This window comes from Dermacentor albipictus, chromosome 3, assembly GCF_038994185.2.
Source record: "Dermacentor albipictus isolate Rhodes 1998 colony chromosome 3, USDA_Dalb.pri_finalv2, whole genome shotgun sequence".
NCBI classification, from domain to species: Eukaryota; Metazoa; Arthropoda; class Arachnida; order Ixodida; family Ixodidae; genus Dermacentor; species Dermacentor albipictus.
This window is the reverse complement of record NC_091823.1, coordinates 40,673,933-40,701,930: the sequence shown is the minus strand read 5'-3', so window position 1 is coordinate 40,701,930 and position 27,998 is coordinate 40,673,933. Positions and strand designations below refer to the sequence as shown.

General features: G+C 48.9%; 1 protein-coding gene across 1 annotated transcript; it reads left to right on the top strand.

Moving 5' to 3' along the window:
• The first annotated feature begins 37 nt into the window (after positions 1–37).
• Positions 38–27,998, top strand: LOC135902570 (uncharacterized). The gene is made up of 15 exons (XM_070536431.1): positions 38–104; positions 773–855; positions 1,627–1,712; positions 2,265–2,511; positions 3,242–3,327; positions 3,618–3,749; positions 4,385–4,493; positions 8,867–9,131; positions 11,408–11,606; positions 12,837–13,020; positions 18,424–18,701; positions 19,662–21,239; positions 22,125–24,503; positions 25,880–26,045; positions 27,787–27,998. Exons 1-14 carry the CDS (start codon positions 78–80, stop codon positions 26,032–26,034), a joined length of 5,808 nt encoding a protein of 1,935 aa, XP_070392532.1. The 5' UTR covers positions 38–77; the 3' UTR covers positions 26,035–26,045; positions 27,787–27,998.

Genomic DNA, 27,998 nt, shown 5'->3' with positions numbered 1-27,998 from the left:
TGTCGCGTGTCACGTGGTATAGTGAAAAGAAGCCAAAGAAGGCTGAACCGCCCCTGCCGTCGCGTGCGACCGGTTCGATGCTCTTCCATTACGGCTTTGCAAAGGTGAGCTCCTTGCTAGCCTCGCGTTACCAGCAGTTAGCGCTTTGCGATCTCCGCGAAGCCGTAGCAAGAAACAGCGCTTGATGCTAGGCACGGGAGGAAGCTTATTTTTGATGGCGCGCGATTGGACCATCCCGGCGGCGGAACGGGCTATGGCGGTTGTCTGCTGCTGCCCAGTAGGTGCGATTGCGGGTTCGGTACCTGACTGCTGTTGCGTGGATTACTGAGGCGAAAATGCTCAAAACACTGCACACTTTGATACGTAGTGTGATATAGACGTCGTCCTATCGCTACGTTTGAGACACCACATTTTTGATTTGATAAAGTTGAAGAGCCCTTGCTATCTTGTTTCCTTATTTACGATCTCCCTTTAGGAAGGCCACATAGGTGGTTTTAATTTCCTCAAGCAATGACGTACTGCTCAGCCAGAATGTTTTCAAATGCAAACATTTGCATTTCGAAGTGCTACAAATAGGACAATTGGCTCATCTCGGAGCAGTACAGACGAGGAAGAATTATCCCATCGGCATATGGAAGCTCTATATACGAGAGATAACGCTTTTCTTTGATGAGGAAAAATAAAAAAAACGAGATTGTCATATACAGTTGCACCATACTACTCGTGTCACAGTGACGCGAACTAAAGAACTGAGGACTGTGTTTTTTGGCAGATGGCACCTGTCGCTGGTCTAGCCGTTTGCTGTCTTCTCGTGGTTTCGAGCCAGTCTGCAGCGATGCAGTTCGCCGTTTACCAGTAAGTTCCGTGTGTGACTGACGCCTCCTAAATGGAAGCGACGAAAGACACGAACTGGCTGTGCAATGAATACATGGGCGACATTTCGTAGCAATTTTGAATTTGGAGACTGGTACATATCCACTATCTTTGTGCTTAGGTTGACACAGCCGCCAGTGCCGGTTAATCTAACCGAACTCACGTAGAAATCGAATACAAGATATGTTCGCCGGAAGAGGGAGACTTGAAGTGGTTAATAGTGGTAGAACAAGGAATGTCGCTGAATCCAACGTTTCGACAAATGGACTTAGCCCTGCAGAAAGACGAGGCCCGATGTCGAAAGGTTGGCTTCAGCGACATTCCTTGTTCTACCACAACATTACGTAAAGCTATGCAACGAAGCGGCCTTCCAAATAGTGTTACGTGGATTGAAGAAAATAACCATATACATGACATATAACCATTTTGCCATATACATGGTCTCCTCATTTCGTTTTCAGCGTTAAACAAATAAATGGAATCATTCGGTATTCAAGGTTATCTATTTATCGAAAATTCGTATCCCGTTCGACTATAGGAACTTTTCTCTCTTAGAACACATTCATTATTGTAGTCGTACAATCTCCTTATATTTAGAAATGTCATGGAGTGAAAACATTCGTTCTGCTCCGTAGCGCCTTGTCGTGTGTGCCGCCACGCCAGTGTCACCAACAACCATAGTTTGCGTGAATCTGCGCAGCCCACCTGCTTGTGATGCTCTCTCTCTCCTAATTTTTGGGCGTTACTTTGCAGACCAGTTCCGATGGACGACGAAGAGCCGAACAATGGCGCGCAGCTTCCGCACGACGCCACCAGGTCTGAATGGGACGACGAAAACGGTTGGTAACTGGTCGCTACAGGAAGTTCATAGCTGAGACGGTGGCAATCAATAGTTTAAGGAGTATGTATGTATCTATCTATGTGCTGTCGCAATTAAACAGTGCAGCTAATAAAGCCCGTCGCGAAGGATCAGTGGATGTGTCGTTTTGCTGCTAAGCAATTTGAGTTTGTTTGAAGTCTCGAGCCTAGGGAAACATTCAACTTTTCGAACTGTTAGAATTGAGCTAGCACGCACTACTCCTATTATGTACGTGGTAGCTAATACTTGGCAAGCGCCGCTCCATCAAGCAATTCCCAACATTGTTCGTCAATGTAGTTATTAGTCTTTTATTAGTGCTTATCGAGCTAACTTCGACGCCCGCTACTGCTAAGAATCTTAGACATGGAAAATTAGTCTCTTCTATTTCTCATAATTGGGAAGCGCCGCTGCTGAAACACCTGCTACTATAATTGCGTACTATTCCCAATTGCGAATATCGAGTGCCTTGTTTCGTGCGCTAATCGCGACTTCTTGGTGCTCATCGTCTCCGGCGCTGTGCGGGGGGCCGCAGTGCACGGAAGGGTGAACCCCGGGATGGCGTGGCCAGGCTCGCACGCGCTCGTGACCGCGAGCCGCGAATCGCCGTCATCGCCGCCGTCCTTCTACGAGCCGTCGCCGGCGTTGCCCCACGACCCGAGCGCGGAGGCTGGAGTCGACGATCCCGAGCACAAGGAAACCGGCACGGCGGGTGCCGGGTTCGGTGCGGCCTGCGGACCAAGTGAACGCTGTAGCAGTTCGCTCGGGCTCGCCTGCCTTCAGTGAGTGACGTCTGTGATGCAAGCACTGTCGCCGTGCAGAGCGCGACATTTACACCAGTAAATGCTATATTGAGCAACAAAGACAGCGTGAAAAGACAACGAGGTCGGAAAAACATATAGGTAGAGGTTACGTATCAGTGTAAGGTTGCTCGATAGGCTTCTTGCAACATGGCGAACACGATAACGACGAGTGTAGAAACACATGCACCACGCTTATTTCGATCTTGAATGCAATTTACCCACCTAGCAAGCGCGCGTACCATATAGGGGGACGTTAGCGATGTCACCAATGTCTTCTATATTTTTTCACTGCGAAGGTTGAACAGAAACATAGCGAGATTGTATTGCTTAGACCACTGTACTTTCCTCATAACACCGCTTCGGGACGTTAAACCCCAAAGTTTAATTTAATTTTAGCAATTAGGACCTGAAATTCCTGTACTCCATGTTGTCAGCCAAACCACGATAGAAGTTTAGAAATAAAAGCCGCGCCGTTCTTATCATGAATCGTGCCTGTAGACTTCTGGATCGAGGGCGACTGGAAACAATCTTTACAACGCAAGAAAAAGCACTGTATAGAAGTTCCCCAGTTGATTGAATATTTTCCTCCTCAGCTATTGCAACAGCGGGATGAAATGGCAGCGCTTCGTAGATGGAGTATGGGTATTGCTGTGCAGCTCTCCAACCTTGACCTAATTTGATCTTTAATATGTCCTACTCTCCAACGTAGGGCCGAGCACGAAGAATATCGCTGTGGGTGCGGCCAGGAGACGCCAGTGTTCATCAACGAAGGCGGCGTGAAGAAATGCGTTCGAGGTAATCACTTGCTGTTGCACACTTCTAAGATTAAGCTGTCAGGTTTTGCCATTCTTGAAGATAAGATAATGCATTTCATTGTTCATTGTCCATATGAGATTGGCTCGCATGAAGTCGTGCCCCTCCTATCACAGTGATCAGCTACTGTTGGCCACTCGGCTGGACGCATGATACGAAATGAATGGAATCTGAAGAAAATGCAATCTTTACAAACTAACCCCGCAGACTTTCCCCCCCTTTTTTAAACTCTGAGATGTGCTTCTGTGTCGCACTCGCGATCATCCTCGCAGCTAAGTCGATGTACGAGTCGTGCGTGAGCCACCGGGAGTGCAGCTTCCAGAACCCGAACCTGCAGTGCGTCGACTTCCTATGCTACTGCCCGCTGCCGTACGTGCTGACGGAAGCGCACAAATGTCTCGCACGTGAGTGGGCAATGCTGCTCGAGATTCCACTCCGCCGAATCACTGCCCCAACTCGGCACACTTAACGAAGGAGTCCCTAAGACTCGTTTGTTCCCCACCAGTTCGTATACGAAGCATGTTTCGGTGGCCGTGTTGCGTCAGTGAAGGTAATCGCCGGTTATTTTACTTACACGGGGGAGGAGACATGTTTAGGAGCTCTTTGAAAAGTAAATAAATAACGGAGATAAAGGAACAAAAAGCAACTGAAAGAAGAGAACGCTAAACATGAGGACAGACGACTTTCCGAATGTCACAGTCTCTGCGCGAGCTGGGCTGTCTCCGCTTATCTTAAAATCAAGATTATCTGCAGTCAAGGTGCATGGGCGTCATATACGAAACGCATATGTCCACCACAGGGACATCAGAGGTTTTTCAAAGGGAAAGCATAGCTATGCTTTCTGGGCGGAAGCGTGGCTCTGCGTTGCGCGTCAAATTTGAAAGCCAGGCGGTAATTGGTTGACAGCAGTATTATTCTTTGCGCGTGAGTTTAGTTGCCAAGGATCCGCCGAAGGACAGCAACCAAAGTCGCACCAATTCACTTTTGTTTTAATTCAAACGCAAGTTCATTGAACTTCGTATATATATTTATTTTGCAGCATCTGGTCCGCACAACAACATGATGTTCGCCATCGCGCCCACGGCGGTTCTGATAGCCGTGCTGCTTCTGATTGGCGGCGCGCAGGCTCTATCTCACAGCTGCGGCGCGTAGAGTATAAACATGAAGACAATTTACAGGAAGCTTATTCTCTCGTAAGGAAAGAAATAAAGAAAAGAAAGCTCTCTAACTTCACGCGACACGAAAGCTGCTTATGGACATACTAATCGCTTTCTAAAGCTGTTTTTACTTTTATTCTAGGCATAAAAGTAAAACACACACACACACACACACACACACACACACACACACACACACGCACGCACACACACACACACGCACACGCACACACACACACACACGCACGCACGCACACACACACACACAAACACACACACAAACACATACACACACGCACGTACGCACGCACACACACAAACACACACACGCACGCACGCACGCACCCCCCCACAAAATTGTTTCCATACCATGGTTAGGTGACAAAACCAGCATCCACGTGCATGTGGACGAAGTAACCGCCTCATTGTATTGGGGTGAGAACAGCTCCTTTCTGCTTAAGCACATAGATTAATATGTAACATCACTTGGCGGGTTGCAATTAGTATGTCTTGAGGGACTAGTTGGTTCACTACAATGACTGAATGATAAATGCGCAGAATTGTGAAACAGGGGCCCTATAACGTAAAACTATTGCAATCTGTCTTTATTCGAATCTCCGGACATCAGATTTACGTACCACTGGCGCAAGCATCGGGCGGTAACCTGCAGCGCTGTTTGAAAAGCCCAAATCAAACGCGGTTCTCGTTTATAGAAGGTCAGCTTTTTTTGCTTTCAAAGCGAATAGCATACCCTATAATGATCACTTCTTATTATCTAATTGGCTGATACGAGGCGAAGAGCACGCTCAAGTGGAGAGGGTTTCGATGGGGCTGAGCCAGTACAGTGAAAGCACGTAACCGGATTGGAAGGGTGGTGCCGGTATCTGCGATTGGTCCACTTCCCCTTACTTATCTTTCCGTAGCTGGTCAAAAATCGCGGCGGCGTGCAACGGAAGGGTAAAATGCCACTAAAACAGATCCTGAGCAAATTAGAGTTGGCAGGGCGATGTATACGTGCCGAAAGGTCTCGACAACCTTATACTGCCACGCAAAAATGTATATTACCCGCATATAAATCCATGCTCCCCGGCAGCTCCGACTTACCAGTGCCAGAGTGATTGGTGGGCAGCCAGAATCTATTCCTTTCAGAACAGGACACTGCCCGGCTATTCAGAAAAAGAAAATCAGTTTTGTTCGGCATAATAATGCGCCATTAACGCGTATAAGTCACGTTGATGCGGTGAGTTTTCGTGTTCCTATGACGTCGCGTGGCAGACAAAGTGAGCGCAACCCAAAAACTCTTCAGCAATAGTAGAGGGCTAATGGTGATGAAAGCGACGAATCATAAGAATCTATTTTTTTTCGTTTGGTCTAATCAGGCATAATCAGTGCGCGCATATCACATCAAAAGGGGTGTTTTCGCGGTTTCCGTAACGTCGCGTGACAGACAGGGGAACTGGGGGTGGTCCGAATTTGTTTTTTGTACCGATCGTGGAGGGCTGATTGCAGGATTGGAATATAAAAGTTTGGAGTAGCTTTACGTTATAGCGCCCCAGGACACCACACAAGAAGGGACACACATAAATACACACAGAAAAGACAACGCTCGATCTCTCTGTGTGTCTCTTCTTGTGCGGTGTCCCGTTTCCCAATTATGTGCATTTAACAACCAGTCAGCATTTAGCAATCAGGCAGGGTAGCAATGAATGGGCTGCATCCTAGACGTTCATGCCATCCCAGCGCACTTGTAACGCAGTTCATGAAAATTGCTTGGTGATCTCCTAGTATTCGAAACGCATTTTATAGTTGTCATGCGTCATCCGTGACGACACAAGGACCTAGGTCAAATTAGGGTGGTATTTCTCGGAAGCCTAAGGCATGAATACAATTAAACAATTTGTATACAGTTCCATATGCAGGTGAATCCAAATCCAGGGTGAATATTTTACGTGATCGCTTCTGGAGTTACATTAAAAAAATAAGTGAAGGTAATGTGTGATATAATGTGCAAGGGACCTCAGGAGGTCATTGATAGGCATGACAGAAGCATAGTTCCGAACATCGCTTCGAGTGTATTTATAAAACTGCGTTCAGGTTTGGTTGCGCATTACATACTGGATTAGAATGTGATGCTTGATACTAATGGTAATTGACTTTCAGAATAAAAGGCACAATGGGAATAAACGAAGCCATATAGGGTTGCCTAACCGCTTGATGTACAAATTATCGCATTGTAAGTTTTTTCTTTTGATTATCTGGCTGTCTAAGCGAACACTGTGGGTAAAGGCGATGTTTTACCTTACATGCGGTGGCTGTACACATAGGACTGTAGACATGACAGAGAACTGTGTACTTGACATGGAACTGTACGCACGTTCAGGGGATATAAAAACATTTTCTTCAAATCGATTCGTGCCGGTGAACACTTCGCCACTATATATGTCAAGCACAAGGGTTGAATAAACTTAACAAGTGATTACTGTGGTTAAAATAAAGAAGCGCACCGCTCGTGCGCATCAACATACGGAAGAAATAAACTCAATATACAAAAACAAGGCATTGTCATCACTATACAGAGTAAAATAATATGCGTCAAACACACTACATAAAGAAATGAAGAAGAGGTCTTTTTCAAGGCAACGCTGTCTAGACAGAGTGAATAATCACGAAGTGATAAACATAATGATGCACAAGTGTGCATTTTTCTTTCTTGAAATAAATTATAGAGCGTCAAAGGAACCATTGAGCACTATTAATATTGCAAGGATAACATAACAAGGCTGTGCATCATAGATATAAAAGTCTATTAAAAGAACTGCTAGCCGACTAATCAGGTGATTATAGCGGCTGTTGTGGTTTTAACGCGGTTGCCGTCAACTGCGTGTGAGGTCACGTAGAATACGCAACTACAGCGACAGAAAAGAACAAAAAGGTCCGTGACGATTTAGCATGAATGCGAGAGAAATGCGTCAGCATTACGTCGCACTCCTTTGAGGTATCGGAAAGTGTAGTTTAGGAGCGCACCCGAAACGCGACCTGCCTCTTTAAGGAGGGAAGTGCAACTGACGACATCTATAATGTGTTTTTTAAAGCGTAGCTTTCTATGTCTCACTGATTCGTCCGTGAGCGCCGAAAACGCACTGCGGAAAAGCCAGCCTACACATCTGCGAGAAAACTACAGTTTACATTAGCAGTACCGCGCCAACGTCGACTGGCCGGCCGGTCAGCGCCTGATAACGGCGCGAAGCGACGAGCTCAGTAAGAGTGGCGCATGCGCACAAAGTTCACTGGAAACGCAAGTTGCTTCTGCTAAGCATGACGCCATCCCTTTCGCGATTAACTGAGCTTCCCTGCTTATCGGAGACAGCAAGTGTGCGTGAGCACGGGCTCGTCTTAGGATCTGGAAAAAATATCAAAGCCCCTTAAAGGGCCCCTCACCAGGCCACAGAGCAAATTTCGGTTATACGCTGGAACTTGTTACGTGTCCTGTGGGGAGCGTTTTGTCGCAAAAAGTTTTCGAATCGGCTCAATAATAGCCGAGATAGAAATATTTCAGTGCCGCGAACCCATGATTTCAGCAGGCGGGCTCCACTGCATAGCGGGACACTCTCTACCCGCCCCGTCTAGCCTCCGCAAGCGAAATTCTTCCGCTTCGTTCTCCCATACTGGACCTCGAGGTTCGTGTGACACATGCGTCACGTGCCCCGCCTTCATTTTTTTTCTCCTCGCTTTAGTGCGGCGCAGCGCATTACCGCTGAAGGCGTAAGTAAAATAAAAACGTGCAGGCATTCGGTTTGTGTGTTTTATTATTTCTGTAAGCTTTAATTCGCCTAGTCAAGCAACATAATGCACAAATAACAGTTGTTGGCTTCAATAATTCCCGAAGTCACGTGTCACCACGAGCGACGTCATAGTGTAAGCATGTGTACGTAGGCGCACTAGCACGTGTACGTCATCCTCCGGCTTGGAGCGTGGAGGCAGCGAGGAGAAGGAAAAACGGCGTTCGGTTGGAAATTTCAGGTCTTTCCGCGACGCGTAGCGATGCAATACTTTGCATACACGGCCATTATCGCGCAATGTATGCTCTGCTCTTGTCAGCGCAACATGGCCATACCTGTTGGAGGCCCTTTAACGAAATGCGTCTTCATTCCACTTGAACATTAAAAAAAGTACCATCCTAATCAAACAACCAAATCACATATGCACAGCATCGAGTCGCTCAATTTCGCGTTCAACCTTGTTTCTTTAAGAAAGGGGCTTTGATTTTTAGTTTAAGCTCTCCCATCCCCGTGTCTACCTCTACCGGGTGACGGGCTTGCATGTACTTATTCACTCGGACGCTCCTAATGCTAACGCAATAATAGACGATTTATCCGCAGGGTGTCCGGTGGCACCAGTGCCTGGTCGACCAACAGCAGCGTGGTCGGCCTTCGCAGCGCCGACGAGCGTCGCCGGTCGGAGTCCACGCGTCGCGTCTCGTCGGCCATCCGGCTGGGCCGCAAGGCCGAGGCGAGCAGGCGCCTGCGGCTCTCGCTCGACGAACACGGCGCGGCGCTGAGGGACGCCAAGGCGGGGCCCCGGCACCCGCCGCGATTCATCAAGAGCAAGCCGCGCCAGCAGAGCGTGCAGGTGCGTTGTCTGCGTGCCGGGACCGTCGTTCTGTGAATTGCTGGTGCTGCTGCACGCGTGTCGCTAGCAGGCAGCGGTAGCGCCGTGGCTATGGCATTCCGCTGCTGAGCGCGTGATCGGGGGTTTGATTTCCGGCTGCGCCGGCCGCCTTCATGTGGGGGCGTAAACCCTCCTGTACTGAGGTTTAGGTGAACGTAAAAAAAAGAGAGAAAAAATAACATGCGGTGAAAATTCGAAGCCCTCCACTACGTCGCCGCAAAGCCCTAGTTTTGCTTTGCAACGTCAAACAAACAAGCAAACAAACAAACAAACAAACAAACAAACAAACAAACAAACAAACAAACAAACAAACAAACAAACAAACAAACAAACAAAGACTAACTAACTAACTAACTAACTAACTAGCTAACTAATTAAATAGCTAAATAAATAAACGTGTCAACAGGCATACCCATGACTGGCTATGTATGTTAGGACCGCATCTTCCCAACTAGAAAAGCTGCAGTCATTGAAACAACAGCGAAATACACTGTATTAAGTTGTAACGCGTACTTGATATTTCATAACTTGTTATAATGCCGAGAAATATATGGAGCCCGCGATCTTAGCATTTTGCTCAATGTGCTCTATACACAGTCGGTTCAGATGGTGGGTCTCTTTCTCTTACACTTGCCGAAGGGCTGTTGCGAGCCAGTTATGTAACCCAGCGCAGAAATTCTATGCACTGGATCCACTTTGGCCCGCAGACAGCCAACAGTCATCATAAGTTTATGCAGGCTTTACGTATACGGGAAAATTAACACTCCTCAGCAGCGGCTGTTTAGGTTAGAATTTCAGAGCATTCGAATGGCTACGCGGCGTATGTCATGACTGTAGGATTCATCTTCCGGACCTTGGGATCCTGCATGGCTTGAATGAATGTCTGCCTCATTTCGCGTGTTTGCCGAACAAGTCCCTCAATTGCCGTGATTCTTCTCGTATAATTATCTTCTCTGTGGGCATATATGAGAAGTGTAGTTGCAAAGCAAGATATTCATAACTGCGTGCGGAAAGACTGTACGGACAACGAAATGACGTCGTCTTTCTTTCGATATCAATTATTATTTCTTCCAAGAGTCTACACTTTAACTTTTAATTTGCGATATTGTTCGCAAGCCGTCTCACTCGCGTTCTCCGTGGAAAGTCCTGTTCACCACATTATTAATCTGTACAGCACGAATAACACAAACAACACGTGTAAGGGATGAAACTTGAGCAACGTGCAGCTATACAGGCGGCCAGCCTGATTGAATTAACTTCGCGCATATCGCCCGACGTCGGCCGCGTGCATCTCACGCCTCGCAGACAACCAACGGTATAATTACGGTCAAACTGCGTTCCTTGTTTCGAGCGTGATTCAGGCGACATGGGCATACCATCGTGCGTTATTAGGCGCACTTGCTATGCCAGGGGATGTCAGCGACCAAATTACGGCAGAAATGCGCTCCGCATATGGTTGCCGCCTCGTGGGCAATAGCGCTGAATTATTGCGGTCCTGTTCAAGATGAGTGTTTAACAAGATTGCTTAACAAGAAAGCATAGAGCTTCCTGCAGTAAGTACTATGGTGATTTGTGGCGCTAGTGCCTACTTAAGCTGCCAGAAGGGAGGTTTAACCAGATTTGGAATGAGGGTTACTACATGTATTGCACTAGACGTCGTCCTTCTTGCTTCAAACGGCTTCCTAGCTTTGCACATTTTATGATATTCAGCAGCATATTGCATACAAGTGTTACAATAAGCAATCATTGCGCATGCGCGCAGAGACTAATTGACTTGCTGTGTTTAGATAGCTGTCAGTGCTGGAAAACTTAAAAAGAATGAAGCGTATAAGTGCCGTCCCACGAAGGTTTGAAGCCTGCACAAGTACCAAGATTCGACAAATCCGTGTACTAATTTACCACCACACTGGTTGCTGGGTTAATTGGTTTATACTAATTAAGAATTGTTGAGACGCGAATAATCAATCAATCAATCAATCAATCAATCAATCAATCAATCAATCAATCAATCAATCAATCAATCAATCAATCAATCAATCAATCAATGTGTCAACGGACATGTACGTCAGTTATTTCACTTGGCTCACGTTCTACTTCACACATCGTAGTAACCATGTACTCACTGTCATTCTCAGGTTGATGAACAATCGCAACGCCGGAGTTGCCTCTAGTAGCTTTAGCACAAAACTCTATGCAAGAAAACACGGGCCTTACCGAACGCGTTTCCCATTCGCCAGCGAACGCAGAGGTCGCGTTCGCCAGACGTCCGTGCCAAGGTGATTAAGGAGGAGTCGACGTCGTACCGCACCTCGCCTCGCCGAGCAGGGACGGCGTCGTGCAAGCCAACCAACGTGCACAGAATCCTGCCCGTGCGCGAGGAGGTGGCCGTACACATCTTTCACCAGAGCCCGCCCTCGGCTTCCCAGGAGCTGTCCAGTTGAGTTTCGAGAGTCTCCGTTTGCGTCGTTCTGAGCAGCTGTGGCATCAGTTCTTTTTAGTGGGAAATGAGTCGATGGGATCCGCAGGCTGATCCGCAAAGGGCAAGGCGAGAAAGGTGGCCACTATTATCTGTAAAGTTTGTTGGAGGGAACTCGGACGCTAGGTGTCTATGAAAGCTTGCGAGTAGGAGTTCACAGCCGCCATGGCGATGGGGGGTAGTGCAAGGATTTGCTAAAACTTGTCCGTATGGCTTCAAAAGGCTTTGCGACTTTGCAAATTCATCATTTTCATCGTAATATTGCGTTAGTACAGAAGCAGCCAATACTATCAACGAACGCGATGTAGTATAGTGAGGAGAAGTGCTCCTCTTAAAGGAAATGTTTGTTTTTGTTTGTTTGTTTGTGGTGTGTGATGATTGCGTGGTGGCTACCTTTCTATAGAAAGCACCGAGGGCGTCCCCAGAAAGGATGCACCTTTGTTTGACATTTCAGAATTGACAAAGCCCGACCATATGTAACGCAAGCCTCCTTATTAAAGCTAGGAGCGTTTGGTTTGATCTCATATGAACAAGGCGATTTGTTGAAAGTGTGGAATATGTGGCCTATAAGATTTAGTAGTTCCCTTTGGCAAATTTTGGACGGAGAGTTTCGCGCTCATGTCCTGCTCAGAAATACGATTGCCAGCGGAGAACATTAAGGTGGTCAAACGGAACGCTGAATTATAGTACAAAGAAGCATAAAATCTCATAATCTGAAAGCCAGCTTATTTGGTTTTTGCTTTACACTAAATGGAGTGTGGTTGCAGTCCACCGTTTGAAAAGAAATATTCTCGCAGAAGTCGAAATCGCAGCTCTTCATTAAATCATATCGCATTAAAAATAATCGAAGAATGCGCCTATCGATAACGCAACCAATGTATATTATATTTTCTAGTTTCTTGCTTAGATAGATATGCACCCAGAGCAGTGTATAACAGCGCTAGTTCAGTCCTTCTTCGACCATAGTGTTTTGACTTGGTTTCGCTTTAGGATTTGCCAACTCATCCAGTTAGTGCTTTCACGCGCAGAAACACAGCTGTTATGTTCCACCGAGTTCGTACTTCGGTGTTTCTGTGTTTCCGTTCCGCCTTGCGTCCGCACCCAGCCGAACGCAGAAGGCACCGCTGTTTCGAATGTCCCTGCTTCAGTCTTTGTGGGCTCACATTCATCTTCTCGCGATGCGCACGCAGCCGAGGTTCCGTGGCTGAGGCAGGCGCAGAAGGAGGCAGGCAGGCGGGCATCCCCGACGCATCTGCTGCTTCCGCGTAACGACCCGCTGTGCAGGATGCTCAACGAGGCTGAAGTCAAGGTCAGCGTCGAGAAGCACAGCTCGACCGCCAGTGACATCAGCAAGGCCGCGCGTCCGCCTCCGAGGTGCGCCTTCCGGTCTACCGTCGTGTGTTGTTCTCTTACCGGTGATGGTATTTACGTGCGTATCCGCGTACAATGGTTATACAGTTTTATTACGATAATAATTATATGCACGCCTGAGGCGCATTTTTGTTCTTGCCGTACCTGTCGCCGTCGCTGTCGCCGTGACGTTCTGTATGAAGTCCAAGGGCTATAACGTCGTAGCCGCGCGCCGTATGCTGTATGTGCAAGTGAAAGGATACGAGGGTGAGCCGACGATGGCGGCTCAATCTCGCGTGTGTACGGGAGGAAAGCGGGGAGGAAGCGCGCCGTCTTCCGTTGCGCGCGAGGCACCGGAGGGAGGGGGGGGGGGGGTGGCGTTCTACTTCGGCAGATGCTGCACATGGCGCGGCCGCACGAACCATGTCTCGAAAGCGATCTGCGATGAGGACAGAGTTCCCGTGGAGTACTGATAGTTTCGTGTGCGCTGCGTTTTCGCCGCTTAGTTCGCGTTGAACAATTATGGGGTTTTACCTGCCTAAACTACGATATGATCACGAGGCACGTTATGGGGGAGTCTCCGGATACGTTATAGGGGGGGGTCTCCGGATTAAGTTTGACCTCTAGGGCATCTTTAACGTGCCGCCAATGCACGGGACAAGGGGCTTTCCTGCATTTCGCCCTCGTTGAAATGCAGCCACCGTGGCCAGGATTTCATCATGCGCCGTCGGGCATACTTTCTTTCACTGCAACAAGCACGTCAAGAAAACAAAGAACAGAGGATGGGAACTGAAGGACCATAAGCGACGTCTTCCTTCCTACCCTGTAGCGGCCCGCCACTATTGTTAACATCTGATATAATTGCACAACTTAAGCACAATGTCTCATCGCTTAAAAAAAAGTGCTTGTGAAACATTTTGACAGGGCGAAACGTAGCCTGCCATATCTTCGTGGTGTCTTGGCTCTTCAAGAAAGATGCCAATTCTAAGCCACCATTTACCGGCATTCTCACGCATGCAACCGCATGGCAGCGACAGTTTTTCCTCTAGCTGGTGCCAAATTTTGGGTACATCAAATGATTCGGTGGAGGGATGAGATTAAGAAATTCTCAGGCATGTGATGCAGTCGGCCGACGTAGGGCAGGGGCAACTTGAGATGGCTGCGAGAGGCTTGGGCCTTGCAGTACAGTTGGTCTAAAGATTAAGAAGAGTCAGGAGAGGGCGAAGGAAGCACACAGCGTCTTTCAGTTTCAGGAAACACTATGTATGTGTTGACTGCTGTGTATTAGTAGTAGGTAGAGCAGACACCAGTCAGCGCATACTTAGTGTCCCCAGTTGACTCTCTTGCCCCTAAAGGGCCAGAAACATAGAAACCGTAAAGTGTGGGAAGAGGAAGGCTGTCGAGCGCTCTGCCGCACCATATAAACCTTCTTGCGCCCAAAACCTTGCGCGCGACAACGTGTGCGTCTCGAAGAGCTGTAAATGTTGTCGTTCGGCGACGAGTGTGTCTGGGAAAAAACACACACCAGTGGTGAAAGTTCGAGCACTACGAAAACGTGCGTAAGAGCTGAAGAAAGTTAAATTAAAAGTTAAATAGGGTTTTACGTGTCAAAACCACGATCTGATTATGAGGCACACCTTGGTGGGGGACTCCGGAATTTCAGACCACCTGGGGTTCTTTAACGTGCACGTAAATCTAAGTACACGTGTGTTTTCGCCCTCATCGAAATGCGGCCGCCGTGGCCGGAATTCGATTTCGCGACCTCCTGCTTAGGAGCCCGACACCAAAGCCGCTAAGCACACCACGCCGGGTTTTAAATAAAGTTATTCGCTTTAAAAATGCGCTGCTATCTTTGAAGATGATTTACGATGGCACCCGCCGTTTCTATAGCTTTCGTTTTGCACGATCTGAGAGATGTGGACGCGTCATCGTGTTCTCGCAGTCTAGTGCTCTTGGTTGCATCTTTCCCGCGCGTCTAGGTTTCTATGCGCACCCCTTCTGGGAGTGAAACGCTGCGAACGAAATGCTGCGAGGGATTTCGGTTCTCGCAGTTTATCGGGCGAAACGCGTCGGCGCGTTCGAAATGCTGCTACCTGAGCACGTCGTCCCGTGGAAAGTTGCGAAATGCGAGACGTCGCTTAAGTGCGGTTTTTAGTCTTGAGTGCAGCTAGCTCGAGTTTCGCGACCAGTTTGAAGGTCCAAAGCAAACTCGCTTCGCTATAGATGCTTGCACTTAACCTGCATACATGGTCGTACTTGCGAGAAATCCTGAAGCATCTTGCTGGCCCCGGTGACCTTTTGCCGTTGCCACTGCGCTGTTGTGGTTGTAGCAGACTCCCCGTGCTTCTCCGGCAATGGGAAATTCGACCTCTTGCAAGTGTAACCTCCGCGATGACTTCCTCTTTATTTATCACACTTCCTGTGTTTTTGCTTCTTACGAATATATACGAAATGAGAGGATCTTAGCGGGGAGGTTGAAGCAGCATGCACACTTAGAACTTGCCCTTTTCTCCACAGCCATGCAGCGCACGCGGCGTTGTAAGCACATAAAAAAAGGTCGGCGGCATGTTACACTCTTCTAACACGTGAAGCCTGCAGCGCACATGTTGGCGCATTGAGGTATACGATCTGAGGGGTGAGACTGCTTGCGAGACATGTATGTGCTGACTACTGTGTATTAGGTAGACCAGACAGGTAGACCAGGTATTAGGTAGACCAGACAGCAGTCAGCACTAACCTAGTGTCCCCAGTTGACTATCTGCAGTGCGAAGTGCGCGTGCGGCCCTTTAGGTCGACCTCCTTAACGAAACATGCGAACACTTAATGCACTACGTATCGGTGCAGCTTGCTTGTTTCCAATAAGTGTTACGAATGTGTAACACAACCCGAACACAATTAAAGAGATGTATGACTGTTGTACTTCATGGCTGTTTATTAGTAAAAGTCAATTTTTTAGCGTCGTCCGGTGGTAAGGGATCCTCTGACCACACATCGTCACTGGGGCTCCACGGTGGCTTCTCGACTTTCAGAGACATAATCATTGCCTTATGGGCTGAAAAGTAGCAGTAGATGTACTGCAATTCTTTAACGGCATCGTGGTTGTGGAACACTCTATGCACGTTCTCCTATTTGCAGCGACACTCTTCTTGGGAGCGACCAAGTCCAATCCTAGCTCTCGCTCTACTTCGGTTACAAACGTCACGCTGCTGTGAGCGTTCTGGTTGAAATCACCAACTGGGAGCATAGGTCGGTCTATAAGTGTAAGCGGAAGGTTGTACGTCAGGAAGCAAATTAGGAAGCAACGTACGCACATTGTATGTTTAATCCAGTGTGTAGTCGGATGCCACACATTTTGCCAATGTCGAATCGTTCATTTAATTTCACAGACGTTGCGTCGACGTCGTCCTTCACCTAAATTGCCACGCCTGTGTGTATCAGAAGCGCAATTGTGTTTATATTCGCTTTTGTTTGTTTCTCTAATAGAGGCCGCGTTTCTGTACGTTGGATGCGTGATTGTAATGTATGCATGCACTGTACGCTTCGCTCTGCTGAGTGCTTTTAGCCTCGTCATTACGAGAGGGCCGAGCCATTGCATTTTTGCTTGCTTAGGGGGGTATGAACCAATGCTGATGATGGTAGTTGTTGCACCATTGAACGGGACGACGCGTTTTTTGGGTACACTCTAAAAATAGTTGCACCCTTTGGGCTGTATATTTGCCACACAACAATAATCATCATCTGTCTTGCTTGCGTTTCCTTTTTTGAAAACGCAGCGCTCTTTACTTTCCGGTCGAGAATGCTTTGTCATGCTGATAACGCGCATGCCGTTTGTGACTTGGAAGTACCGGGCTCGCAGCGTTAAATAAAGGAAATGCGGGCAAGACAGATGATGATCATTGTTGTGTAGCAAATATACACTCCAAAGGGTGCAACTGTTATTAGAGCTTACGAGCCATAGTTTTTGTACCATTGGAGCGGGCGACGTATCTTGAGTATGAGCTGTTGCAATGAGCCACTTATAGCTTTTGCCTTAAAGAAGGCTGCATATGGTATGAGAGGCGCATGTAAAGCAGTTCACACACTAAGCTGGCAAGTTCAGGCACCGGGTATATTGCATACGGCGGGCATAGTATAATATTGGCGAAGGAGGCCGGCCATTGTAATATTTCTTACAAACGAAGTGTTTTCTGAATTTGGTCTCACCTCTTCGCGGAGCCTTATCGTTTATTTTGCATGAACGAGCTGTGTAATACGTCATTAAATATCAAACCAATTAATCGTTTATCGACAGAAGAAAACACGGTCGCAAGTGTATCGTTGGTCACAGCTGGATTTTGAATAAGTGCCCTAGATAATCACGGTCCTTGCACGCACTACATCGAGTTGACCATTGTACTATTCAGAACAGTGTGGTATGCTGCAGAAACGTATAAATTTGAGCTTGTTTGTATAGTTTCATGGCCGCAAAAAACAGCACGAGAAAAGGAACAAGAAAGCAGACAGCACAATGCGCTATCTACTCCTGTTTGCTCCTACATGTTCTGTTTGTAGCACTTTTTCTTGTTGTCATGGATCACTGTGATGTTCGCAACTGAACTGTAGAAGGCTCCAAGCATGATGCCACAGCGGACAATGACTGGGAATTGCCTCGTGTATAGTCTATTTCACAATAATGTTTCACTGGATTGCAAGCTGCAGCTGACATTAGCTAATCAGGAGCGTAATCATGCGAGTGTATCCACATACCTCGTATACGTTCATCAGTGCCAGCACGTCCTCTGATCAGTCTGTTGTTCAGTTCCGAGCATCATGACAAGCCTCGCAGTTTTCCTTCGAGTTAAGCATTACCGTAAAACTATGCAGGTGGGGCTGTATGCGGATAAAGAAAAAAAGATATGAGAATTGTGTAGTGCGCAATCACAACAAAATTTATCCATCGACAAAAGTACTTTCAGGTGATATTAAGGAGTCGTGTACTAGCCACGGCTCTTAAGACAGCGGCTGACAGGTGTTCGGGACACCTTATGGATTCGTTGTGACCGCGGGGGCGCCAGATCGAAGCGCTCCAAGTTCTCGCCCGCCGCCTTAGCACGAAACGGGATCGAACGGAACTGGTCAGAAATAGCACCCGCTCGGAAGCGAGTTCAGGACACACGCACAAGTGCCTCAGCGTACGTCTGCAAGGCGGCCTAGGGAAATGCCAGACAGATTCACGTCAAATATGGCCACCAGAACCCGAGGCCGAGGCACATGAAGAGGCGCTGAAACTAGACAATCAATCAATCAATCAATCAATCAATCAATCAATCAATCAATCAATCAATCAATCAATCAATCAATCAATCAATCAATCAATCAATCGTTGAGTATAGCACGGGTGCATACACACTTCTGTGAAAGTATGCTGTACTTTCTCCAATCTCGCAGGTTTACCCGTTACCACCGAAATACCGGCTCGCAACCGTCGGGTCCCTTTCCCGGCAAGTTGCGGGAGGCGGCGAGCAAGGCAGAGTCCACCACCGATGACTCGTTCATGAGAGAGATTCGGTTCCAGATGAGGGCCTCCTCCGTGCCGGCGGTCAGCGTTCAGGAGCGCGCCATGTCCACCGACGTCGTGCGCACCGCGGACACTGCCGTACAGCTCGACAAGGCCAGCCCAGAGATGACCGATAAATCGCAGCAGATGTCCGAGCAGCCGAACCTAGGTGAGGCGCTTCAGCAGTGATGGCTCTTATGGTCCCCTTCCCCTTGCAGGGTAGCGTGTAGACGAATACTCCTACGCCAGCGAACCTCTCTGCTTTTCATTAAAGAGCTCTCTATCTCTTCTTTACTTCACCCCAAAACATTGTAATCATAATTCGATTAGAAGAACGCAAGTTGCTGCTGTGAAAACAACGATAATAATGCGATCGTATCAAACTGCCGCTACGTCCCAGATGCTTCTAGCTATTTATCTTGCGAGAGGCGAAGGGGGGAGGAGGGGGGTGGAGAGGGTGCACAGGGCAGGGACGATGCCTTGCACACGAGAGTTTGAATAGGAATTTCGTAATAGCCCTAATTGTCGTTGACTGGTGATAATAAAATCTGTGTATCGTCTGAAAGGTGTAAGAGAGACATAGAGGGCTTCCAACCTGCAAGGAAGAATTTATTTTGCCACATGATCTTGTCTGATAACTTGGCTTCTGTTTGTTCAATATCCATCCATTTTGCCAATTTTCGCGGCTAAGCCTGTTATATGGAGAATGATCTCTTCTATAGCATTTGATAGGGAACCTTTCAGTTCTAGTTGTGCTGTACGTTAGTTAACTAATTCCCAGTCACGCAATAACAGTACCAATGAGTTCAATATTGACTGCTTTTAAATACTCGTATACATACGCTGCGCCGTTTTTAACTTTACACCTTCGTATAGTAAGTGAATATATGCCTAGTTTTGTGGTCTTAGAAGTGCGCCAGCCTGTTTCTACCTGAGTGAGGGCCCTGGGGATTAGTAATACACCATATAGGGCCTAATACTTAAAATTATTAGACGAGCTTTTTTTTTTCATTTTGGTTCACGGGGCAAACCTAGACCGCTAGGGTTCTCATAAGGGCCGTAACGTCCAATTGGCCTTAGTTTTGATAGCGGTATAGAATTGGTTATTAATATATTACTCTATTTTCAGCTCCAGAGCTCAGAGCTGCCTCTCATGTGCACAAGTTGGTCCAGGAGGCGAACTCGAAGCAAAAATCTGCAAATGTGAGCCAACAGAGAGCTAAAGAAATTGTGGAGCATCCGTGTGGATCTCGGCAAGTTTCCGTGAAAGACGGCAAGGTTGAAAAGCCTCAGATGTCTGATGCGTCTTCATCAAGGGAATCGGAAGAAAGAAACAAGATCCCCGGAAAACGTCTGAGCTTTCTCAAGCGCATCTTTTCCGATTCATCGTCAAGCAAGACCCACGGGAGCGCTCCTAAGGGACCACCGCCTATGCCAGGGCCTGCAAAGAAAATCTTCGAACAACCTCCAAAAGAGGCGCACGCTTCACAGGTGATGAAAAGCGTGAAGCCCGCAGAAGACTCGAAGAGAGATACTGGCAATGTTGATGTTAAGGCGCCAATTCCACGTAAAGGTGGAGCTGCCACCAACACTTCTAAAGAGCCAACGACGAAAAACCCGGATTTTAAAGACGTCCTCCAGGAACTCGTCAAGCATTACGCTGAGAGGATGGCCTCTAGGGCATCAGCCGCGGACGTTCCTTGCAACGAGGTCGCAGAAGGAACGTCGTCCCGGTTTTCTGGGGCTGGCTTGACGGTACCCGACACCAGCGCGCCGCTTTCTCCGAAGTCAAAGACAGATGTGCCTCCGAAAGGAGTCGTAAAGCAGAGCCCGTTCTTTCTCAAGGAGCTGGAGACCATAAAGAGCCCGTCGCCGCCGATGTCTCCGCGGTTTTACACGACGACCATGGAGGAGTCCGACATGCTCTGCCCAACAGTGAAGGGAATAGTCGAGGCGCGGGAGAGTCGAAGAGCTGTGAGCATAACGCGCACTGAGGACTTTCGGAGGGGAATCGCACCCGCTGACCGGACTCCGGCTGGCCCGCCCAAATTCACGACGACGACGATTGACGAGGAGACTAAAGTGCGGCCCGTCAAGGGCATCCTGCATCCACACACGGTCAGGTCAGATGTACTGCGAGGCGAGCAGCGAGTCGGTCCGAACCCTGCTGCCAGACCGCCGAGTTCGAGTCAGCTGATCACCACCGTGGGCAACAAGCCGTTCAAGGTGTGTGCGTGGGGCGACAGCTTCAGCATGACCGAGGAGACGCCGTCTATCGAGAGCAGGATAGATGGCTATCTCCCTCCGAGCAGCCCACCAGCGCAGACCCTCTCGCTAAGGCAGGAACTGGAGGCCGCTAACGCTGCAGCTGGCCTAAGCCTGGAGCAAACGTTCAGGGCCCCGAGAATGGACGCCAACTGGAGTCTCGTGACTCCGGAGGCCGTGCTTGGAAGTATGGACGTGGAATCGAGCGAGACGTCCATGGGAGGCCTTCGCGCCACCTTCAAGCAATCTGTCGATGTTGCATCTCGAATGATTGTGCCGTGCGAAGATTACACGCTCCTGGTTCCCGCATTGAAGGACAAGAAAGTCAAAGGGAATGAACGCCAGAAGAAAGTAAATTTTCAGGAGAAGCCCTTCGCTGACGTGCTAGCAGAAATTGAGGGAGATTATGAAGCGTTTGTAAACAAAGCAACGTTCAGGAAAGGTAAGCCAGGTCGATGCACGAATCTATTGCGATTTACCTGCGAACGGTTGGACGAGTCGCTTGATTTGGAGACCTTCCGTATTTGGGCTTTCTGAATTGCCAGACATATTTTGAAGCTTAAGCTCTTAAAAATCGTCTTTAATTTGTTCTGCTGCAAGTGTTACGTGGAATGAATACAACCTGTTTTCTTTTCAATGAGCCCTTTAATTCACGGTATTTCTTCGGTACAGTATTGAACACTGACAGCACGTGAGGCAGAATTTTGATAATTTAGAGGGGGCACTAAGAAAAAAATAATTGATAAGCCCATCTAGAAAATGACCCTTCTTAAATATTAAAATAGTCATTTTTGCGGTGAGAAAAGGCTTGGTGGGTGAGAAAAAAAAAATGAAGGACGGGTGGCGACGCCGCCTTCAAGTTCCCGCACTAGCTCACCATGACGTAATGGATTTGGATGGCGTCTGCTTGAACCCAGTTAGAGTTTTGTAAGCTAAGTGAAAGACATCGCAGTAAACTTCGAAAAGCTTTGACTGAACCTCAACTGCTCAAATAAAAAAGGCTTTCAAATTTCTGATGTCACAATGACGTACCGGCGCAGAGGATAAATTCAGAAATATGACTTTGGTATTCATGTTGTAATTCAATAACCGACTAGCTTTCACGAAATTAACGCAAAGAACGTTTTGAATAAAAAAAGAACCCTAACTGGTCTAAAGAGTTTGTGTTCTTCAGCAGCTTGCGCAGTTTAATGTGTACTGCATTAATTACTGCTTTCTTGACATGACGTACTGGTGCGTATGGCCATGCTTATGTTCATACAGGTGATCGGCTCCGAGAACTACGGCCTGGCTTTTTGTATAACCTTGGTTTATTTGGTTTTTATAGGTGAGTTCGTTGTTCATGTGGACAATGACAGCGTTGCCGAAGGCTCTGTTGGAAACAGTGCAAGTGAAAACGACGAAGAAGGCACTGATCACGCATTCATCGAGTCTCGTGCAGAGGCCGCAGAAGACAGAGGAATGGAACATAAAGGACACATGAAGCTAGGGAAGCAAGAAATCGGAGAAATTGAAGGAGACACCCGCCTCCCGTTAAAGCAAGAAGCAGCTAGTCAAAACACCACTCGGCTAGCCATTGAACAAATTGGCGGTCAAAACAACCAAATGCTGCCAGACCGAAACCTGGACAAGCTAACAGCTTCTACAAGACAGCTGTCAATGACGCCGTCACAAACGGTGAGTTCCAGGAACACCGTCGTGAGCCACCCGTTCTGCCACTCCGACGAAGGGCCTCTGCTACCGTCAGCGTCGACGACGCTGTCTTTCCTGTCCTCCGACTCCAACGTCAGCGTTGGTCACCGGGCGACAGATCTGACGTGCTTGCACACCCTCGCAGAGTTGGCCGCTCCTTTTCAAGAGACGGGAGATGGGAAGTCGCAGACCGGGGTCGCAAACCTTCCGGTTACGCTGAAGCCGGAGTCACCCGCACCGCAGGAACTTCACCATCGCCAGATAGAACCGCAGCTACACCCGCCGCGACAGTACCAGGCCGGGGAGCAGCCGCAGAACCAGCGACACCAAGGGAAACCAACACCATCACCTTCGCAGTCACCTTCGGGTGAAGACAGGTCCCTGCGATCGTCTCGCCGCTGCCGCATGCTGCAGCAGGCGAGGCGCCAGGACAGCGTGGAACCCCGGAGCACGCGTTTGCCCAAGCGGCCGAACACGGGCGAACGCCAGCGTTTGGGCCGCTTCGCCGCCAAGGAGCGCCGTTGGGGCGACGACATCCTCCGAGTCATTATGATGGGCAACAAGCACTACCTTCGCGAGCGGTCGCAATCATCGCCGCGCCCTCGGTCGGCCTCGATTACCGGTGGAGCGGCGTTGTTCGACGAGACGCAGTACATCAGCCAGCAGATCGAACAAGCGCACGCCTCCATCAACAACGCCGACCACACTTGTCCTTCTCCCGTGTTGCGTGAAGCCGCCGTAAGTTCCCCGATTGCAGCAACGCTTGAGGCGGCAGCGGCTGCACCGACACGCTCCCGCGACACGTCTGCCAGTGTGGTCAAGGGGGCGTTACTGCCCTGGTCGGAGCAGCGTACGTCGTCGCCGTCATCGTCACCTTGCCGGGTGTTGCAGTGGTCATCATCGAGGACCCGTTCGAGGCGTCCGTCCTTTCTGTCGTCGCCAGATCCACTTGGCGCTAGACAACACGTTACGTGGGGTCCCAGCGGCGAGCAGCGTAAAATGGACACGATCGCAGAGGCGGTTTGCGAAATCGAGCTGAAGGATCCGCAGGCAGTCGTGGGCGCTCTGGCGTCTAAGACGCTGGAGCTGAAGACTGGCGGAGACGTGTTTAGCGGTGACACTGTCGCCAAAAGCCCGGTCCAGGTGGTCGTGGTCGAGGACAATACGGACCACCTGGCTCCCAGCCTGACGTCCGAGTTGGGCGCCGATAGCAGGCTGACGCCCACCTGGCCCCCGTGGGACGTGTGCGAGCGCGACCTTATGGCGTCCGTCAAGATGCTCTCGGCGGCCGTTGGCACGCCGGAGTCGTTCGCGAAGACCATCGAGCTTCCTTCACCCGAGGATCTGCTGATGTCGGAGACCTCGACGCTGGCGAGCCGCGTGGACACCGTGGCTCCGAGCTCCATCGGCTGCAGCGTCGTCTTGGAGCCGAGTCCCAGCGCGCTTTCGTGCACCACCGGAAGCTCTAAGAACGTGCGCAGCAGGCGGCTCTCGGCCAAGATACTGGAGGGCCCCTGCTTCGAATCCATATACAATTCCATCCTGCAGCCAGGTTCCTCGCCGCCCCTCTCGCTGAGCATCCCGGTACTCGGCTCTCGAGATTTCCCCGGCTTTCTCATACCCCGGGGCAGGCCGACCGGATCGACGTCAGAGCAGCCGGTGCTTCCGGGCCGCGCCGGTGATTCTACGATCTGCGGCAGCTCAACGGACGCTGCGGCGACGACGTCGGGACCTGTGAACTTTGCCTCGTCTCTGGCAACGCAGGAGCGGAGCGGCTCCTATCACGTCCAGGCGAGGCGGCGCGCGGAGACGACCACGGCCGCAGGCCAGCAACGGACGAGCGGCGTGGCTCCACCGAGTGGTGAGCCGAGGCCTAGGAGCAGTAGCAGGCAAAGCGGTTGCCGACGCAGAGCGAGCCGGACGCCGAGCTCTGGCACCCTGCCACAACAGGATGCTCCAGCCGCGTGGCCGGAGGACAGTGCGCCAGAGGTGGTGGCTCCCGGCTCGGAGGGCGGTAAGCGGCGGCCCTCTGAACAAGGGAGCGAATTCACGAAGCTTTTCGCTCGTTAGAGGTGTTTGTCATTGGTTGACCACAATAGACAACGCCTTTTACACTACCATGATTGGTTGTTACCTGCTCTTACGAGCCGATATCACCTGCAAGAAGTTCTTTGTGAAAACAGGCACAGCGGGCTTATTCGCAATGCACATCTCAGGATCTGTATTTTCAACGCGTTCTGTCTTCCACAGCTGCTCGTAAGAACATAACATTAGCCAGAGCGGCCGACCAGTGCTCATTATGAATGCAGCCTCTGATGAAGGAAGAAGCAGAAGTCGTCTCGCAAATGAACCCACATATGCGGCGCGGGTTTTCGGTACACAGAACAAGAGCATCCTTTCATCCAAGGAAAAACATAACCAGCTTTTTTAAATTACATAGACGCTGTGCCCAAATTTAGGTAGAGGTTTCAAGAGCTGACAAATTTCCTCATAAATAGTGAGCAAAGCCGAAGAAAATAGGCTGCTACTACGGATTCCAGAACTACCTCGAGCCAAGCTCTGATGGGGATAGTTTGTGTTCCTTTTATGTCCGATGAGAGTTACGGGTCTAATGGAATGGAAATCCGCATCGAAATGGTCCCTTGGGAATGAACTCATGAAGGCAGTAATGTACCTCGAATTAGCATGCTAATCAAATTGAGCAATTCGGCAAGCATCAAGACCAAATGTCCTAGAATAAATGGTACTGGGGACCCTACTATGCATACTAGAGCGGTGCCATGCTGCCAGGTGTGCGACAACAGTTTCCTCTGGAAAAAGCACTGGTAGCTTTTCGTGACGATAAGTGTACGTGATGTGAATCCAGTACTGAGTTCAGCGTTTTTTGTAGGTTGTTCATACTGGCAGTAAGAGGTAAGACTAAAAATCAGATTAGCAACCTCATCTGCGAGCTCATTTGTCAATGTAGTTAGCAATGAGACAAGGTGCAAGTGAATACGGCACGCATTTGATTTCGCACTTCTGAGAATTCACGCTTAGCTTTTAATAACATAAGTAGAAGGGGACCTAACACGACAACAATTTCCAGGAAACTCCGTAATGCTTTCTGTCCATAAAGAAAATGACGGTTGAAAGGATTGTTTACGGTTGTTCACGTGCTGGTCGTTTCAGAGAATGAGTACTTATACGTCATTGCGTGTTAAAAGGAACGTGGACAACTTTATACACGCCGAATAGAAGGTTTAACAGAGAAGTTCCACGTAATAGTAACTCGTTGATCGTGCAACTCTTCAAATTTCCTCACGTAGGGCTTTCTTTCGCGAGTCAACAGCTGTAGTATGGTTTTTTACACCACAGTTCAACAATTTTTGTATCTCCTTGCGCGCTAAGGACCAATTGGTGCGGATGTGGACAGCGAGGAGGACCACTCGTCGTTCTTCTCCTTCGAAGAGTCGGCCTCGGAGACGTCTCTGCTGCCAGACTCCGCGAACCTGGACTGGTGGACCTCGACGCGTGCCTCGCGCAGCCGCACCGACCTCCCATGAGTCAGCCTACAGTGAGTCACGCCTCTCACTCGCTGGTTTTGGAGCGCGGCTCTTAAAGCCGCCTGACAATCACCGTTCTAACGCGATAGCGTTAAGGCGCTCGTGTCGCAGAAAAGCCAGTTTCGTCGGCGTCGGCGGCGTTGGCAGTGAGCGATAAATGGTGGAAGGCAATTCATAAATAAAAACAACTTGCAAGATGGGCTGGGTGGGAATCGAACCAGAGTCCCCGGAGTGTGAGACGGAGACGCTACCACTCAGCCATGAGTTCGATGGTTCAAATCGAGGCAAAAGCGCCTCTAGTGAATGCGGTGTTACCTTAGAAACAGGAATCACTGGCCTCCTTGAAGCCCTTGGGGTCAGCGAGAGCAGGGGGTAAGTAAACATGTCCACAATAGCGATTAGTAAGAGGCGATTGGAAGATTGGTGGAAGAAAAGTAGGGAAACGACAAAAACGGAGACGTACAAAAGTTCGCAATAGGGGGTCAGAAACTTTGGCTATGTGAATCCGTTGTGTTTCTTTTTCTGTTATTTTTTGTTTTTTAACATAGGTAGGACATTAGGCAATAAAACAATAGCTTGGTGGCGCAACCCACCGCTCCTTTCCAAAGGGGACGCTTATAATATTTATCCACCCATTTATCCAACAGCCACAGCGGTGGCACCGGTCATGCGCTTGGGAAAAAAAAAATCAGGAAGCTTGCCTTTGTACACAGCGGTCGCCGCAAGCGTTTCCCGGTAAAGATTACGGTTGCATAAGCTACAGCTGCCGGAAAGTGGGAACTGTGTGGCCACTCTATAATGGCGTCGCGCGTCGCGGCTCTGTCAGTCGGTGCTGTGATCGGTGCGATGCCTCAATATATCGCGAAATGAAAACATGTATATGGCTGCGCTCAAATTTCACGTTAAGAGGAAGCTTTAGCTCGGGCCCAACTCCAACGCGGCCTATTCAAATACATGTGAAACGCAAAAACGTTTTTCTGAAATAACCCCTGGACCGATTTTAATGAATTTTGTTGCATTTGAGAGAGAAAGCTAAATTCTAGTGACTGTTGGAAGTGGAATTTTGATTTAGGGCTTGAATTTTGTTAAAAAGATTTTCAAAAATTCAGAAGTCTGAAAAAAAATAGAAGCACGAAGTTTACAAACTAATAGCTCTGCATCAAGAACAGACATCGCGGTTCTGTAAACAGAATCCATTATATCATTCAAAGCGGACAAATTTCATAAGTCATTTTACATCTCACGTGAATTTGTTACGTTGTTTACGAGGGTTCTGCAAAAGTTCTAATTATTTACATTTTTTGAGATTCATGTGTAAGATGTCAAATTTGTCCGCTTAGATGTGCTATAAGGTGCAATTCACAGAATTGCGATATAATTTTTTCTTGCTGAGCTACGGGGTTGTAAACTTGATAGCTTCGTTTTCTGAAAATTTGCAATTTTAACCATTCTTTTTCAAAAAATTGACGACCTAAATAAAAAATTCGAAACAAACAGTCTGTCTGTCTGTCTGTCTGTCTGTCTGTCTGTCTGTCTGTCTGTCTGTCTGTCTGTCTGTCTGTCGGTCCGTATGTCCGTCCGTCCGTCCGTCCGTCCGTCCGTCCGTCCGTACTTTCTGATGTCTGTCTGATCTGATCTAATCTGATCTGATCTGATCGTTAGCGGTCATACACGTTCGTACGTTGCTTACATGGCGCAAAGTGTGACTGCCACAGTGTCAGTGAAGGCGCGTTGCCGGGGTGTTCTTTGCAGCTGACGAGCCGGCCCTTGCCGCCGGCAAAGCCTGCGCTGTACACGACCTCGGCGCGTGCTTGTCCGGAAGCCTGTCGCATCGCGGGCGCCGCAACGCCCGGCCCGAGCCACTGAAAGGTCGCTCGCCCGGAGAGCTGCTGCGGGCTCAACTATTAGCTGCGGTATTGCGGTGAACAACGCAACCTTCTTCAATAAATGAGCCTATAAACTAC